Below are 18,210 nucleotides of genomic sequence, written 5' to 3' on the forward strand. Positions count from 1 at the left end.
CAACCGATCAGGGGCTAATTCAACCACATGCTTGTATTAAGCTATGAAGGCTCTTACCAGATCTTTCCAAGTTTCAATACGATTTCAATCTAGCTGTACGTACCACTGAGCAGCTGACCCAGTCAAGCTGTCTTGGGAAAAATGGATTAGTAGCTTGTCATCATGAGATTGTGCAGCCATCTTTCGACAATACATAGTAATATGTGCCATGGGACACTTTATTCCGTCATATTTTTCAAATTCTGGAACTTTGAACTTGACCGAGATCAGTACATCAGGCACCAAGCATAGATCGGTTGCATCCATGGTACCGAACCTATCAACTCCTTCGATAGCACGAAGACGTTTTTCCAACAAATCGTACTTTTTTTGATCTTTTTCATTTTCTCCTGTTTGTGATGACTCCTTTCTTAGTTTCTCTTGCTCTTTTGGATCGTCTAAATCTGGGACGTGTATTGGTTCAGCAAGATTTATCCCAGAATACGGCCCAAATTGCCCATGAGTCGGTTGATGGCCCATCGGGGGTGGTGCATTGTAATAAACGGATGGCATTACTTGAGGGTGGACCCTTTGAGAGGTTTGGGCATGTGGTGGAGTGAACCCTAGGGGATAAGGTGGATCATCCCTTGGGTTTTCGGTGTCTTGTGCTGGTGGATTTTCTGGCGAAGTTGGCTCTTCGATCACTCTTTTTCCCTTACTTAAGCTTGTCATCAATTCCATCATCTTTGTTAACTGTTCTCTCATATCTTCTTGAGCTCTTTCCATTCTATCCATTCGCTCACTTTGTTTTCTTCCATGATCCTTGCTCGCCGACACGTATTATGAACACGTTGGTCACTTGACTTAGGTGGTCAAGCTATTTTTGGAACTTTATTGTAATCATAAACGTGAATTAGATGCATGCATGAATGAAATGAAAAAATGAATCCCTTATCTTTATTTATAGGCGAAAATACTTATGGTCATGAAATGAGGATTTATGCACGTATAAATGAATGATCATGTACTAAAAGTATTTGTCACATAACACCCATCAACAAAGTAATTCAGTGTATAAGCTATTGTTTCTTGTTGCAATTCAGGAGTCATCTTTTACAGCTACTCCGTCAATGGTTGTCAGATGACATACTTTTCCTATATGCAAAATTATGATGCAAACATGCATATGCAAAAAGTTCAAGTTAGTACAGTAAACAAGAATTCCAAAAGTTATTCTGATTAAAAGAGATGAATGAAAATAATTAATGATATGATACCTTTATTACTTTGCGGAGAAGAATTTATAACAAAGGGATTATGAAAATTCCTTCATGTGTACCTAGTCAAAAGGTATATTCTCACGGGTAAAGCTCTACCTAAGCAAAGGCGACTCTCGATATTCTACATGCTGAGTTTGGGTTGAAAATGGAGCTAAAGGTTCCCAAATCGCTCTTCTTGTCGCCCACACGAACTAGTAAGGCACCACGGTCCTCACCCATTACAAGCTTTAAACGGACTTGGTTCAATTTGAGTGGGAGTCTTCACTAGCCCATGCGGAGATTATTACCTCATGAGAGCGTAGCTACTTAACTCCCTCCTAATTAAGGACAAAGCCCGAGTGGAAGGCTTATGCATGAATGCAAGATGTGTAGTGTGTGAGAAGGAATATAATGACCTTGGACCAATAATTTCACACTCCCCTAATCCTAAATTTCCCGCAATTATTAAAAATAATGAAGTAATAATAGTAAAATAAATGAATGCATTAAACAAAAATATGCAAAATTGATGCTAGGAAAAATAACAAATTATGTAAGGCTTAAGATAACTTATGATTAATTAATGGCTTGACTCTCGATATCCCCAGTGGAGTCACCATCTGTCGTAATGTGCGGGTCCGAAAATCCGTCAGCCAAACGTGAGCGAAAATTAAAATTGTTTAGGAGTCACCACCAATCTTTTTTTATCTAGGTGTGATTGGCCACCTATTAACCCGGTTCTAATCGACGAAGTCTTAAATTAATTTTAGGTCTTGTCGATAGAACGAGAACTGGTTCACGTTTTTCAAATATAGGTTCGGGAGTACAATTACGCACGGAGAAGGGTTAGCACTTCCGTGGTGCCCGTTCCACGAACGATACCATTTAATCTTAAGTTATCCTATGATAGCCTACTTTTGATTTAATCCCTGCTTATTAACTAATTTTTTATTAAATTGGCCAACTGATTTTTTTATTTGATTTTACGTATGCACATGATGCAAGCGTAAAATGATGTCATAACTTGTTTATTTTAAATAATGGGGTTGGTAGTCTTTTATTGGAAAATTATTCGAAGACCATCCCAACGCTTCGGTGAAGTCTCGAAATTTTTCTCACCTACAGATATCTCCGGAAGAACTCGTCTCTACAAGCTCCTCGGGAAAATCCCATCACCGAAATTCCTGCACCATTTGCAAAATAAATGTGGCATGCAATGACAGTATAAAATAATGAAATCTACGTGACCATGTTTATTAATTAGTTGGTTGGTAATAATAACATGCTTAATAATTTAAGGTAATTTATCGATTTATTTATATATTTATCATTATTATTTATCATTTTTTTATGTATACTATTTTAAACAACAATTATTCGGACTAATGGGTATCGGAGTATAGAATTCAAATTTATCCCAACGCTTCGGTGAAAATCCGTTTCGAACTCCGTACTTAAGTGACCCACCCGAAAGAGACAACTCTTTGCCCCTTTTAGGTAGTAATACTCAAATAATTGTTCCATTATATTATTATTTTTTGTAATTTTTATATTTGTATCATGAATTATTATTATTATTTTATTATTTGCAAGCCTCTAAATATATTTATAATATCAATATTTTTTATTCACTTATTATTATTATTATTGTTATTATCATTATTTTTTAAAAAAAAAAGAAGGTAAACTAAATCTATTATTTATTTTAAAACATTCTATTGTTTTTTTTTATTTCTATCTAAGCTAAGCAAATTTCTAATTAAATAAACTGGATAAGCCCTAAATAACAAGTCCAAATCCACAATAAATAGGCAAGGCCTCACCTTGCTTGGGCTAGAATGATGGCCCAAGTTATCTGGGCTGCACGGAGGCGTCCCAAGCCTGCTTCGTTGGTCCGTCTGGCTTTCCTCAAACGCACCGTTTTAGGGCTCCGGGGATTCCTTCAAACGTCGTCGTTTAGGCGTTGATCCCTTTTAATTCCTTACTCCACTGAAACGGAGCCGTTTAGACTCTAAACTTGGGTATATAAACCCCTTTTTTGGCCTTTCTTCTCATTTTCAACTTTCATTTTCTCTCTCTAGCTTGTCGCTCTCTCTGCCTTCTCTCTAAAAAAAACTTCCTTCTCTTCGCCGACGCCGGCATCCTCCCCTCTCTTCTCACAAATCTTTTGCCGGCTTCCTCACACTCTCTCTAACCTCGAAATCTCCATATTACTCTCCAAACCCTACCAATCGACTTTAGATCTACTCCCCTAAATCACCTCCGATCGGTTTCCCTTCACCGATTCCTTCCCTGGGCCGACACCTCCCTTGTGACTGAACCCTCCTCTCTCTATTCATAGCCAGCTGACCACACCCACACAGATCAACTCCCCCCTTTTTCACACACTACCCGAACCCCCTTGTTAAAACACTGATTTTTTGGCTTTCTTTTTTTGGTTTTTTTTTCTGATTGATCTTTTTTTATTTTTTTCTCTTGTGGCTAAGGTAGTTTTTGCTGGTAGATTTAGGATTTTTTTTTTTGTTTTTTCTTGATTATTCTTTTGGCTCTTTGGTTTCTGATTCTTGCTCTCTGATTTTGGCTTCCTCCTTTTCGTTTTGCAAGTTCCATCTTTAAAAGCTGGGTTGTCCAAATTTTTGGACAACCCGATAATAGAGTTTTGGTACTAAGAAGTTTGTAATCAGAGCCCCATCATTCATGGTAGTTGAGGGAAGAGATGGTTAGGCATATTCCTTTATTATTATTATTATTATTATTATTATATATACTATTTTATTTTATATTTTTTTTTGAGGTGTCTACTAACAGACTTATATCAAAAGCATAATATCAATTTTTCTTATCAATGACCAATAATTTCCCTATTTTTCTGACAATTAAATAGGAAAAGTTGGAAAGAAACTTTTCTCAAATTGTATGACAATTGTTTGACAGTCAATCTTAATAAAAAAAAAAAAGAAAGAAAAGTGCCTGTTTACAGCTATAAAATCAAATCCCAGGGAAGTAATCACTCCAGAGATTACAATAGAGTTGCATTTACTAAAAGAAATTCCCTTTTAATAGAATCTAAAAACCCAGATAGCACATTTAAGATACCAATGCTTTATATTTACATATCATTATATGAAATTCATAATAAAAACTGAAATCAACAGATTTAAAAAATATATCAAAAATAAAAATTAGTGCAAGAAATGGTCAAAATCCAAGTGTTTTCTTCCATTTTCTTTCCTTCACATTTTATTTCGTTTCTTATGTTTTCTGTGGAACCAAACAGAGGGTAACTGTCAAACCTGGGAAGAAAGGCAGGAGAAACATTGGGGAGAAGTGAGATCAATGCCAGATGATGTGGGAACTAGGAAACGCGTTGAGAAGTTATTTTCTAACGTCCCGTGTTTGGACGCCGAGAAAATTGAGAAACGGGAAGAAACTGCGGGAAATTTGATTTGATGGGCAGAGGGTGTCAACTTTAAAGAACAGTTTGTGTTGCTTTTCCCTTCTCTTTGGGCTACAATAGATTGGGCCTCATATTTCTGCATCTTTTATTATCCCTGGCCTGCTTTCATCTATCAACCCAAACTTTTCCAATTTTTTAAATCAATTTAAACAAAATATTAATTATAGTAATTGTCTCCTTAAAATTATTATTTTTTATTTTTGGAGTTATTTCAATCAATTAAAACTAGTTTAAATTTCATTATTTGTAATTGATAACTGCATAACATAAGAGGGAGGAGTAGTCGTTAAGGATTCTATCAGCTGACTGTGTTGATTACAAGCAAATTCTTTTATTTTGCTTTGGTGCCTTGGTTTGGCTGCAGGCACTTTTAACTCTGGAATAAATAATGCATGAAGATTTTCATAATTAAACTAAAGTTGCAAGTTCTGAGTCAACAATTGCATATATTCTGAACATAGGATTATTGTAATTCTAGATAATCTCCTTGCAACTTTAGCTGGAGAGCTACCATAGTGTCAATGTCGACAAGCCATGATGACAAGTAAGTTCCATGGTCATTACACCTTCCAAAACCTTCACTACCATGGCAATTGAAGGCCTTTGAGTGGCTCTCCTTAGAGTTTTTAAGGTTATTTCTATAAGTTTGAGAATTACTGGATGAATACAGAACAATGCAAAGTAACTAATTTACTCATTAAAGGGAAAATAAAACAACAAGGAAAACAGCATTAAGCCTAGGTCTAGAATTTCTTTCCTGGTAAGAGCATTGCAGGTTAGAAACTTCAATCACCCTTGTTTCGTCACCTGGGTCCAGATAGAATAGATGCTGGCTGTGGACTTGAAGGTACCATAACCACTTCTGCTGGAGCTTCCACTACCGTTGAAGTTAAAAACCTATAATCAGAAATAGGTTCCATAGTCAGTAGACCTTCCAAAACCTTCAATACCATGGACATTGAAGGCCTTTTATTATAATCTCTTTGCAAGCACCAAATGGCAATCCTTATCATCTTGACAACTTCTTCTGCATTTTGTTGTATGCCTTCAATACAACTATCGACCATGTCGAAAAGTTGATTCTGTTCTGCCTTTTGTTTCAGTACGGGCAAAAGTAAATAGTCATCTTCATCAGGCTGAGAGAAATCCAGATTTCTTCTTCCACAAACAATTTCCAATATGACAACACCAAAGCTATACACATCAACCTTTTCTGTTATCCTTCTGCTTAACCATTCAGGGGCCAGATATCCTCTTGTTCCTCGCATTTGAGTTATGACATGGCTTTGGTTCCTGTCAATAGGCCTTGCCAAACCAAAATCTGATTACTTGGCATTAAAGCTGCCATCTAGAAGAATGTTTTCAGGCTTAACATCTAAATGAGCTATTCTCATTCGACAATCCTCATGCAGATATGCTAGTCCTTTGGCAATATCAAGGATGATGTTCTTCCTGATTTCCCATTTGAGTGTTGTAGCTGGATTTTTGTGGAAGATCCACTTATCCAAAGACCCTTTATTCATGTGCTCATAAACCAAAAGCCTATTTGAATTTCCAATGCAGAAGCCTATTAATCTCACCAAGTTGACATGATGTATGCTGCCGATTGTCTTTACCTCTGCTAAAAACTCTTTCCTACCTTGACCTAAACGATCCAAGCGCTTTACTGCAATTTTTGTACCGTCACCCAAAGTCCCTTCAAACACTGATCCAAATCCTCCTCCCCCAATCCTTCTATTGAAATTTTCTGTCGCAGACCTCAGATCTTCATAATTGAATCTTGTGGGCAAATTTGTTGCAAGATTTAATGACTTCTCCCAGTCATCTTCAGTTTTCCTTCTTCCTTCTTCCTCTATAGATCCCCGCTTTCTTAGGAAGTGAACAGATGCCCAAATTAGGATAAATGTGAATATTAAAGCTGCAACTAGAGGTCCTATGATTAATTCAATCCGAATTGATTTCTTTCTTGCCAATGGTGGACTAGGCAATGGAGCCAAGGGTGGACTTGGACTTGGTGATGCAGGGCTTGCTGGAACCAATGTTGATCTCTGCACCTTTATGAAGGATGTAGAGTTGTAAGGATCTAACACTGGTGAAGTGCTCATCAATGAAAAAATTTGAGATGGTAAGGAGCAGTTGCCACTCAAGTTATTAGAATTGTAGTGAAAGAAAGCTGCTTTGCAGGAACAATTCTCTAAACAAGCTTGTTTGCAACTCTCAATGTCTGTATCGGAAATAGCTGCCACAAAACTATAATAAGAAACGTTAGGAAGTTCTATAAATGAGTGAAGATGAGTAGAATGGCAGGACAGAGGGGTGGCTTGTTTGCATCCAGCACTGGAATTCAACTGCTGGAAATAGCTAGTGTCTCCATTATTTCCTACAGGACAACTACATTGTCCGTTTGAGCATATCCCATACTTTCCACAAACAGTCGGATACGCACATATGCCACGATTGTCTGTCAAGATGTCAGCAACTTCCGACGCTTTTGATCGATCCCATTGGTAGACTCTCAAATGTCCACCTGTATCTAATCATAGAAACTGAAATTTTTGTGTTTCAGAAGTGAAACTTACTGCAATTCTGTGTCTTGTTTTTTCAAGTTCAAGCTTTCCAGTCCTAAATTGCTTAGATTCAGCACCTTCACTAAAGACTTTAAGGTACATCTGTGGGGGACTGGACTGAATAAAAGCGTACAGATTGTCATTTGCAAAAGACAAGTAAAACTGGCCCGGCGTCCAATTTGAAGCAGACACACTGGGGATCAGCCTTTGCCCTTCCTCTATTGTTTGACCTGGGAGCCATGTATTTATAGGATAATCCAAAGAGCTCCAAACGGTGGTGCTAAAAAGCTCCAGACCGTTGAATTCAACAAGCATAAGAGTCCCATTTCCTGTTATGTTCATATAATTAACTGAACTATCTGACGTATTCGAGGACCATATAAACATACCATCAGCATCAGTTAGCACCAAATTTCCATCTCCAGTGAACTCAAGCGTGGCATTGTTCTCGACAGGATTGTCCCTGTTGGCTATCCAGAGAATTTGTGGAGAACCTGACTCAATGATTGTAGAATCAATTGTTGCTTCGACTGCAAAAACAGCAAACTAGAAGGAATTAGTGGTTTTATGACCATAAAATCCACACCCGAAAGCTGGGAAATTTGCTGGGTTGCTGGTATTGAGAAGTATAGATTAATAGTTGAACCATCAACAAAGTCTACACTTCCCCTTGATATGAAATCATTGTTTCTCCAGGTGTTTGATAGTTCAGCAGAGGCATAATCAGTTTCGACTGCATGGAGGAAGAAAGGAAAATTAACAAAGGATAGAATAAGTTGAACTAAGCATGTCATGACAGCCATAGTATTTTCTTGTAGACACGAAATCATCAGCTCAGGTTTAGGTAGGCTGAGTTAGAGAGAAAAGCCAAAGCTATGCTTAAAATATGAGTATTGGGGCTTGGTAAAACCATGAAAGAAGGTAATTTTATTGAGGCTCAAAAAGCTCATGCTTCCTCTGCTTTTTCTAGTTTTTTGAGATAAAACATTTTCAGGTTTCCCTAAGCACACTTTTGGAGTAGCTCATTGCCGTATATGAAAAACCATAACCACTATTTTCTGAAGCAACTTGGCATTGAATGCAAGAAATGAGCAGGGTCCCAGCAATGGTAGAGTCAAAGAACGATTCCCAAAGTTTAGGTAGGACTAGAAAGACGCGTTAACCATGAAAAAGAAATTGCGGTTGGGACCTAGAGCCATATTCTTACAGTTACAGGCTATGCTAAAGATTGATTACGAAGTGTTTTGGGCTGTGCCAAATGGACAACCATGCTTGATCAACAGTCTAGCCGACTTGGATTGCGATTTCCATCCGCTTTAGTAAAGTCCTGGTAAGGCAATTAATTCAACTTTCTATAAGCACAAGTTGAAGAACAATTTCATTGCCATAAAGTTTCAAGGAATATTCATAGCAAACAAAAGGTCAAAGTCAAGTTTGCATTCCCTTTTGGGGCACAAAAGCTAACACATATCATTGCGTTAATGAATTAGCTGTTGAATCTGTTTTCCACGTTATCAATGGAGACATCCGTGGATGTGAGGAAATCCTTTTTCCCTACTCGCTTTATGCTTCACCTGTTAGTATGGAGTTAAAGACTTGAAGTTGAGAGCTTCTACTGGCCTGAGCAATTGAGCATCGAAGCAACTTTAATTTTAGGCTTTCTTTAATTGTTTTCATGGCTTCTTTTTTTTTTCTAGTTCTTATTATTTATTTCTTTTCAAAGTTTTTTTTTGAGACAAATATATTTTCAAAGTTTGCTTAAAAAAAAAAAAGGAGTAAATATGTATAATCCCATATAGTACTTAATTAAAAGGGTAAATAAATAAAATATGTTAATACATATGAAAACAAAATTGTTCATATATATATATATATATACGTATATACTATACATATATATAATATAATTATATATATGTGTGTGTGTGTGTGTGTGTGTGTATGTGTTTACATAAAAATAAAATTTTTCATTACTTATTATTTGATTTTGTAATAATTTTTTTTACTTTTTTTTCTAAAAGCAAAAAAACAGTGACAAAAATAACTACTAAATAAATGTTCATATTCAATTTAATGAATCACAAACTTAATCAATTTCTACTCTATTTGAAAACATAATATCTTTCAAAAAAAATTATTTGAAAACATAAATTTATGGGAGCGAATTTGGATTTGATTAGTTATTATATAAATTGTGAAAATGACATGTATATATTATATAAAAATTAATTAAGATTCAATATACTTAAATTTTTAAAGAGATATAAAAAGATTAATTTAAAATTTACAAATTCAATATAAATATGTATTTGAAAAGGTATAAAAGGATTAATTTAAATAGGAATATCCAAAAATTTATAAATTTAAAAATAATCATAAAAATCATATGTACATATACAATATCACGCAATTTATACTAAATTTAGATACTAAATTTTAAAATCCACAAACCAATACATTACTCCGGCGCTCCCCTCACCACAGAAAAAGGAAAAAAAAAAACCCATACTCCTGTCTGTCTCTGTCTCTTTCTATTTTGGCACTTCCCAAGTCCGAAGGTAAAAAGAACCTAAACTCGGTTCTCTTCTTCGGACCAGAATCTTCGTTCTTTTTATGATAAATCTAATCCCTGCTGGACTTTAAAGCAAATTACCCACTTCGCAAAATCACTTCTTTTTTCCCCTTTTTGGTGCTTTCTTCTAGCAGGTATTCATGGCTTCCATTACAGCAAGTTTGCCTCCACCGTTGTTCTTGCAAGCGAGAAAAACCCTTTTCAGGACTCTTCAGAAACCTCCAGTTCCTTGTATAAGAGGTATGAATTTGACTTTACCGATTTCATAACAACCTTTTTTTAGTATGTTTTAGTCTACTGTAAAATAGCGCGGTTTAGTTTAACTACTGCACTTGTTTACTGGGATAGTTTTTCGTAAATTTTACAGTTTATATTAGTTATTTTAAATGTATTTTTTTCTCAAAGTGATGGCGCCTTTAGTTACGTATAGATTTTTGTGGATTCCAGTTTCTGAAACGAAAGAGCAAAATGTAAAAGGAAGAAACTTTCAACACTGAAAAACTAGACTTACTTTTGGGTAAGCTAGGGATATTTGAGTCGAAAATTGAGGAACACTTATTTCGTAAAGGATGTCTAATCTCGAGCTTAGATTTGGAGTTAAGAGTATTGATGTAAAAACTTTTGGAAAAAAAGGGTGTCTAATCACTGTGGGAATTTAGCTAAAACAGTGGCATCTTTTATATTTTTGTGTGGCGGTCTGGTAAAAGAAGGTTCCCGGTGGAATATCAATGATGAAGTTTTAGATTAAAGTTAAGATTTGGAAAATGAAAGACTCATTTGTTAATTGGTGGCATTGGAAAGTCCTAGCTTAGGGCAGGGAAGAAATGCTCAGTACTTAATGGTCCTCAGTGCGCTAGCTAAATTCAGACTTCCAGAATCTAGCATTATGTTTATTGACTATCCTTGATTCATGCCGTTAATGGGATTCATCTGTGTTAATCTCAGGACAGTTGCGGTTGTAAGTAGAGAACAATTACTTCTAATTAGTAAAAATGTCTTTAAGACTTATTCTTCAGGCAGAACATAGTTTGTTTTTGGTTCTGTTTCATGTTGACAGAAACCTTTTGGATTCAAAACTAAAAATGTTCTGGTAATCAGGTTCTATTAGTTGCAATATTCCATGTTTTGGGTGATTTACACTTTCCCCTTGTTTCATGATTTCCCTTTTTAGCAGAGAGACAAAACTGTGCTTTTGTTGTAAAGGCTACAGGGGAAAGCTCTGAGTCTTCCACCTCACTTAGTATTGTCAAGTCCGTTCAAAATGTTGTAAGTCTTCTTCTTCTTCTTCTTCTCTCTCTCTCTCTCTCTCTCTCTCTCTCTCACACACACACACACAAATCTTCATCATCATCATTGTACTCCCTTTGTGGTCAAAAACATATTAGGGGGGTGGGGATGCAATAGAACGTACTTTGCTCAAGAAATTGCAGAATTTGTATGCTTGGATCAGTTTTGTATCAGACTATAACCTTTCTTTTTGTTTTTCATTCTACATTTGCCATTTTTTCTTCCTTGTATAGTTTTTAGTTAAATTTTTTATATTGCTCTAGCTAACTTTGTATTTTGCTTAAATTTCAAGGCTATTTATTGAACTCCTTTTATTCGATAATCTGGTAACTTTAAACTGCTGAATAATCTTGATATATAATTATCTTGGTAATGGTAACTTAATTTACCAAGATAACGAAGGGGTAAATCCTTATCTTTTGATAAATTGGTTAGCTTGTTTAGACCATTATGGGTGTTATCTCAGAAGTCCAACATTTTCATGCAACGTGAGTTGCTTGGTGCAGTATCAGTATGCTTGGTAGATTCAGCAAACAGGAAGCCAAAAGATTTTCTACTCTAGTTTTATCAGTTGTTTATGTGTTTGTCCTCGGACTCTTGCCTTAGACAGCTGTTCTTGTATAGGCATAGCATTTTTTTTACTTACATTGCTTTAATTTGTTTGAAACAGTGGGATAAATCTGATGAAGATAGGGTAGGTCTCATTGGACTGGGATTTGCAACTATAGTGGCCCTGTGGGCATCAGCAAATTTGGTTTCGGTAATATGATTGCTTTGGAGTTTCAATCTATCCTTTCCTTATTTTAAGATCATACCATCTTTCTTATTTTAATAGCTTTGAGGTCAAAGAGAACTTGTCATGGTTTCAATTTTCACCCCTTCATCCTTTTATTGATCTGAACAGGCTGTTGACAAGTTGCCCCTTATCCCAAATGTGCTAGAAGTTATTGGAATACTGTTTTCATTGGTAAGGAATCTGATAAATTTATGTTAAGACTTGTTGCTAAGAGCGCTAGCTAGTTTATGAAGACTGAAAATCTCTTGTTTATTTTCTTTATATTTTGGTCCCTCTTTAGCTTTCAGCTGGATAATATCTCACTGGTACATCTTTATGTTTCACCTTTGCTCTTCAAGGTTTGAACTACAAAGTACTAACTCATATTTTTTTTGCTTCCTTTTCAGTGGTTTATATATCGATATCTCTTGTTCAAACCTGATCGGTAAGTAGAATTCTTTGACTTCAGAGATTGGTTGATGGTGAAACCTGTAGATGTCACTTGTACATGAGATATTGTTCTCCTACTGTGAAGAAGAGAACACTATAGGTGATCGGTCGAACTTTAACTCAATCTGGAGCAACCCATGTCTGAACTTTTCGATTTTTGCAGGGAAGAACTGTTCCAAATCATCATCAAGTCAATATCAGAAATTTTTGGACGGTGAATTCTGCTGCCAAACCATATTTACATGTAGTGGAGGGTGTAATTTCTGAACATAACAGGGAGCCAACCCCGCAGTTGGCATATGGTTTGTGTTGTTGTGACAATTGAAATACAGCGGCATCTTCGTAGTGTAATCTTTTTGTATTAGTGTGAAGTGTGATGTCCAGAGTTACTATCCATAGAAACAACCAAAGCGTATGTGTGTAGATGTCATGGGCAGGTTACAGCGTCACTGTTTCCCCATGGTGCCATATGAAAAATTTCGACTCAAGTTCAATTTTTCTTCTGCTTGTGGGTGTGGTTGCTACTTTTGTTCGCATGTTTGGTTTGGTTTTTTTGTTAGTTTAAAAGATATTATGATGCTTTTATGGAAAGTAATAGTTTTTAAAATTAAGGTAAAATTGTTTGATAAATTTATTTGTATAAGTTGTTGGTAAAATAATTAATATAAGTTTTAATTTTAATTAAAATTATTATAAAAAATATAATTTGGATAGGATATTTTTTATAAAAATATAAAAATTCTCTTTAGCGTGTTTTTTAAAAAGAAAAAAGAAAAAAGAAAAAGTTTCTCTTTGGATTCTTGAAATATTATTTAGCTTTTATTTTGTAATAAAAAAGTTATTTTTTAAAAAATTTCTGAAAATCTTAATTGACTTAGATTTTGATTTTAAAAAAAAATAAATGAAAAAAGGTTAAATCAAACAGACATTCTATTCAAAAAGGTTATGCTCGATTATGTATTCTCAAGATTGGATGCGGAAATACACGAAAAATGTAAACATGTTTGAGCCGGAGGATTCCACTGCCGGCATCCTGTTAACATCAACCTTCAGTTCCTGTCTTCTCCATTAGGACTGCTCTAGCTGATGAGAACTCATTTGTCCCCGTAACATGAACAAGATACCAATAAGGGAACAGAAAAGCATCATCTACATTTGAAACAAAAGATTTACAAAAACATGTTAGTTTTTAGAGGAAGCAAAATGAATCCCAACCCCAAAAACCGTTTGAAAAACTCAGATCACAAAGTTAAAAACTCAAATTTAAAACAATCCAAAGATCAATCCGACTCAAAATTATAATATCTCGAATTAACATTGAAATTTTAGAAATAATTATTAGTGTCATAATAATCCAAATCTTGAACATTCCGAAATTGAAATGATCAGAATTTTTGTGATCGGAACCGAAATAATCCAACCGTCCGTTGACCACCTCTGAGCACAATAACAAACAAAGACATTTGCATAATTGCGTCCTATCTTATTGTTTTCGTCAAGACTGAAATATCATCCTGATGGTTCCATTTAGAGTCAGGAAGACAGGCAGGGGAAGATAGCAACCCAAATTCGTATCACCTCTGTCTCGGTTGTCAGTTGTAAGCCTAGTTTTATGACTGTTCTAATGTCGTGATTATCTTCCAAAACTGCCCTAAAGTTTGGTTGCTATTCCCTTTTAAGTGAGTTGTAGTATCTATCCTTCCAACCTCTTTGGAAATGACATTAGTAGGGGTAAAATGGTGGACTAGCAGTACTTTCAAACATGTGCTGCTTGACAGATAGGCATTTTCCAGAGGATAATTATTCAGTTCAGGATATATTTTCATATTCTCACATAAACTTTTCATATTTATTCTTGAGTGATAGATGAGATGAGGCATGGAAACATACCTTTAATGTTTGTGAAAGTAATGAGTTTCTCAAGAAAATCTCGGAAACTTGACAAAACACACCTTTCCTGCTCTGCGTTGGCATTCTTGATGTCACGGTCCAGAATCTGCTTTGGAGAAATAGGCTCCATGAACTGTTTATGCTTCTCATTACAGATTAATTTGACTGTTCCATGAGGCAAAGTCCTTCCTTCGTGCGCATCAGTAGCACCACCATCTAGATGAAGGTCATCAGGGACCCTTTTCTGAAAATAAGCAGGTCCCCCTTGGCAGTCCTCCTCCTTGGCTCCAAGAGCATCTCCATGCTTGTTTTCTGCTGCATCTTTCACGTCTGCCTTGCCAACTTTGTCTGGGCCCAAAAAAATTGCAGGGTTGTAAAAAAAAACAGCTTTATTTGTAAGTCACTTATATCTCTACGTCTGCCTTGTCAACTTTGTCTAAAAAATAAGTGCAGAGTTGTAAAAAAAAACTTTATCTGTAAGTCACATATATCTTTCTACAATATGAGCTCAAGACTTTGATGCACAAGAGAAATAACCCAGAAAAAGGGAAGGTTGAAAGGTAAGATAAAATGTTTAATTTAAACATTGTAACAAGATATCAAAAACAATAGATAAGTGGATAGACAACAACAATTAGAATAGAATATTTTGGTCCCAACCACAGTATACCTGCAAATTGTTTGGCAGCTTCTGCTAACACTGCCAATCCTGAGCAGACTTTTCTTGTGTCTTCTAGATGAAGGACATCAGCTAACGTCAATCTTGCACCATAATCAGATATCACCAGTTAGATATTGTTTACAAACAAGAATACAACACTTTCGGTCAAGTAAATGAAGAATCACTCAGGATAATATAAACCTGTATGGATGCCTAAAAGAGCCCACCATAGCAGAATTAATGATATGACAAGTAGGCTCAACTGACAAGGTAGCAGACGGACAAGAATTTTTTAGATTATTCACCTGCCAAAGAAGAAAAACTCAGTAACCTATCAGCCCCCGAAGTTTGAAGTGAAGAAAACTTGTAATAGGTGTTGCTCCAACCACAAAAAGAGAAGACAATACTTGAATGTTGCTAAGCATTTGATACCTTCTGAAAATCAGAGAAGCTTTCAATTAGTGTGTCTTTCTCATTTGAATGGAGCTCCAGATGTTTCCTCTTCCTCGATTCCTGGGACAAGCACTGGCCTGATAAACCAGTGGCATTTGATGTTGCAGCAGTAACCCTTTGAGTGTAGATTTTGGTATCAATACAATACTCACCAATTTCTGCCATTAGCCCCTCAGATCCTTTAAAACTCCTGTAAAATTTTCTATTACCAGTGTCCTTCGGAGAAATAGCAATCCTACCCTCACATCCTTTAGAGTTCTCACAGATTTTGGATTTACTGTCATCTTTGCCAGAAGCAGCCATCGTGCCCTTGCATACCTCAAAATTCTTGCAATCCACACATTTGCAGTTCTCAGAGCAGAAGACATTAGCTTGGAAACACTCACAGTACCTCTTGAGGCATTCAGATTTCTTGCAGTGGCATCCCCTCTCGTGTCTCCCCACTGGTGGAGTATCCTCTTTATCGCCCTACTTTTATATCATTTGCAGTTGAAATTGAGAGAATGAATGACAGGAAAAATAACTTCAGAAGATAATAAAAGCAGGTTAGTACATGTGTGACCCGAACTAAACCTGAAAGCTCTCTTGCCCAAAGAAAAAAAGATGCAGAACTATACAGAGGATTTGAACAAAATTTCACTTCTCTCAACCACTGAACTTCAGGGATAATTTACCAAAATTTTCTTGCATCCCCTTTTAAAGAACAAGTAACGATAATTATTTCTCATAAGCCTTGAGTTAGATTCTCTTCTGTTAAACATGTTAATGATCCCTGAAATTCATGAAAGTGACAAGAAATTTTCAGCAGACTAAGCGACCGGTTGAATTGCCGCATGTAGGAGCTTTTATCAAATGTATCCATATGTAGAAATTTCAAATTAAATGTCCCTATACAATGAGTTATTGCCTATATAGAATCAACCCAAGAAAGTAACTGGGGCATTTTTTCTTTTTTTGGAAAGATTTACTTACATACCCCGACATCTTGAGGACTACATGGAGTGCTTGCAATCTTAGGCTTGAAGGCGTGTGGATTACGTTCTAGGATGATTTCAGCAGCTGCTTTCCTCAAATCCCCATTCTCAACATTATTGCAACAATCAGCACAATTACACCCATTACAGTACTCTCTGGAAGCAAAGCACTCGCAATACCTGTCCATTTGTGCATGGGAAGTTTAGAGAGTAATTCTATGAAAAGCAAATGCATTGCGTTGTAGATTTGTACTCTATATGCAAAACAAAAATCATCATGTTGCATCCAATCAAGCTGCAGAGTTGTATGTCGGATACGGGATACAGCCATTTGTCAAGCACCAACAGGACAAAAAACAGAATGAACTTACCAAGACCACTACTTCGGATACAGGGGAAAAGGGAGATCGGTAAACCGATGGAAATAATGGTTGCAGTAATCATAAAGCAAGATATCCACTTTCACCCCTTATTGCTTGTTAGATTACAACTTTTTTGGGATAACAACGCAGGGTTTCATTTCAAGGCCCATCTTGGACAGGCTATCATACATTTTTATTTCACCACTTTAGAAAAACATAGAGAATATAGAAAGATTTTCATCTGGTTTATAACATGCAATTCTGCAGACTTTGGGAATGGCAGTTAAATAAGTAACAAAGAAGCTAATGCATGACTGAAGAAACAGTTCATTTGTCACTACATAAGCAACTCGAATTTTAACTACATAAAATTAAGTAATGTAACTCACAATTTTAAGCATTTGGATTGTTTGCAACCGCATTGTTTTGGACCCTTCGGAGTACCATTGTTTGCTTTAATATTAGCCTGCGGGAGTGGTATTGGTATTGGAGTCTCTGACTTGCTGCTTGAAATAAATAAAAAGATAAAATGGAATTAGATTTTACAATGTCAAAGAAGCTTGCTTTTAAGAGATATAAACGCAAGAAGTTCTATCATTTTCATGAACTTAAACCTTTTGTTATAAGTACCTTTATCTCTGTTCTCTTTTCCCTTTTCCTCCGATTTCTCAGCAACCAAACAGAAAATAAAGCTGATTTTACCTTTCCCCTTCCTTGTCATTTCTTTTTTTAAAAAAAAAAATTTCAACTCTAGTAAACTTAAACCGGGAAAAGCAAGAACTAATTCTTATAAAGAATAAACTCACATAGAGGACAACGCACACCGAGGAGATAAATGCAGCTCGGAGATCGGCTTCACCACCGGCAACGGCGGCGAGGTGGTGATGATGGGAGATAGGCCGAACTCTGTGAAGATAAGCTGCCTAGCCAGCTTCTTTTTTGGTGGGAAATGTGGTGATGATCTCTCTTTAACTGTAACCTTAACCGAATCCCTCGTCCTTTCAACTGATTTGATCCCTTTTGGCGGGAAACAAGGAGTCGCTGTAACTACCTCGATCGTTTTCGGCGGGAAATCTCCATTCTCGATCTCGAGTTGCCGCATCGCTTTTGAGGTTTTCTGATTCACAGTGTACACAGAGGTGAAGTAAGTCGGTAAATCAAATTATAAAAACAAAACTGGAGATTTTATCATCTGTCTGTTTGATAGCTGGAAAATGAAAGAAGAGAAAACGAAAAAGACAGTTTCATGAAGAGAGAGAAAGAGAGATTTTGGAGCGAAAGTTTTGAGTATTTAAGAGAGAGAAAGGGGGTTGGGGATGGAGGGGTGGTTAGGAAGGCCGTTAATTCGGGTGTTTTAATATTGCTTTTGCTATTAAACATTTATATTATAAAAAAAATTTAAATTGTAATATGACATTATATTAAAATCAAAATTTTTATCTTTATATTTATAAAAGTTAAAAAGAGACAAACATTAGGATTAAAGAGATTAATATTTTAATGATGTAACGATTTAGATTAATT

The 18,210-nt window shown here is 35.9% G+C and overlaps 2 protein-coding genes and 1 pseudogene across 5 annotated transcripts; 1 reads left to right on the plus strand and 2 right to left on the minus strand.

Annotated features, from left to right (window-relative positions):
* On the minus strand, nucleotides 5,371-8,317 carry LOC18595950 (annotated as a pseudogene).
* LOC18595951 (protein CURVATURE THYLAKOID 1C, chloroplastic) lies at nucleotides 9,710-12,870 on the plus strand. Of its 3 annotated transcripts, none has more exons than XM_007024130.2 (7): nucleotides 9,710-9,820; nucleotides 9,969-10,074; nucleotides 11,009-11,100; nucleotides 11,792-11,881; nucleotides 12,026-12,088; nucleotides 12,304-12,341; nucleotides 12,510-12,870. In XM_007024130.2, the coding sequence occupies exons 2-7, from the start codon at nucleotides 9,975-9,977 to the stop codon at nucleotides 12,562-12,564; spliced, it is 438 nt and encodes a 145-aa protein (XP_007024192.2). In that variant the 5' UTR covers nucleotides 9,710-9,820; nucleotides 9,969-9,974; the 3' UTR covers nucleotides 12,565-12,870. The 3 variants fall into 3 exon arrangements, with proteins under 3 accessions (XP_007024192.2, XP_017977985.1, XP_017977984.1); XM_018122496.1 differs by having other exon boundaries at nucleotides 9,712-9,820; nucleotides 11,006-11,100; XM_018122495.1 differs by having other exon boundaries at nucleotides 9,735-10,074; nucleotides 11,006-11,100.
* LOC18595952 (protein tesmin/TSO1-like CXC 5) lies at nucleotides 13,259-17,976 on the minus strand. 2 transcript variants are annotated; one of them, XM_018122694.1, is made up of 8 exons: nucleotides 17,493-17,976; nucleotides 17,076-17,189; nucleotides 16,327-16,504; nucleotides 15,330-15,818; nucleotides 15,099-15,202; nucleotides 14,907-14,998; nucleotides 14,237-14,584; nucleotides 13,259-13,495 (listed from the first exon to the last, which is right to left on the minus strand). In XM_018122694.1, the coding sequence occupies exons 1-8, from the start codon at nucleotides 17,786-17,788 to the stop codon at nucleotides 13,389-13,391; spliced, it is 1,728 nt and encodes a 575-aa protein (XP_017978183.1). In that variant the 5' UTR covers nucleotides 17,789-17,976; the 3' UTR covers nucleotides 13,259-13,388. The 2 variants fall into 2 exon arrangements, with proteins under 2 accessions (XP_017978183.1, XP_017978184.1); XM_018122695.1 differs by having other exon boundaries at nucleotides 13,410-13,495; nucleotides 14,299-14,584.

This window comes from Theobroma cacao, chromosome 6 (genome assembly GCF_000208745.1).
Source record: "Theobroma cacao cultivar B97-61/B2 chromosome 6, Criollo_cocoa_genome_V2, whole genome shotgun sequence".
Lineage (NCBI taxonomy): Eukaryota > Viridiplantae > Streptophyta > Magnoliopsida > Malvales > Malvaceae > Theobroma > Theobroma cacao.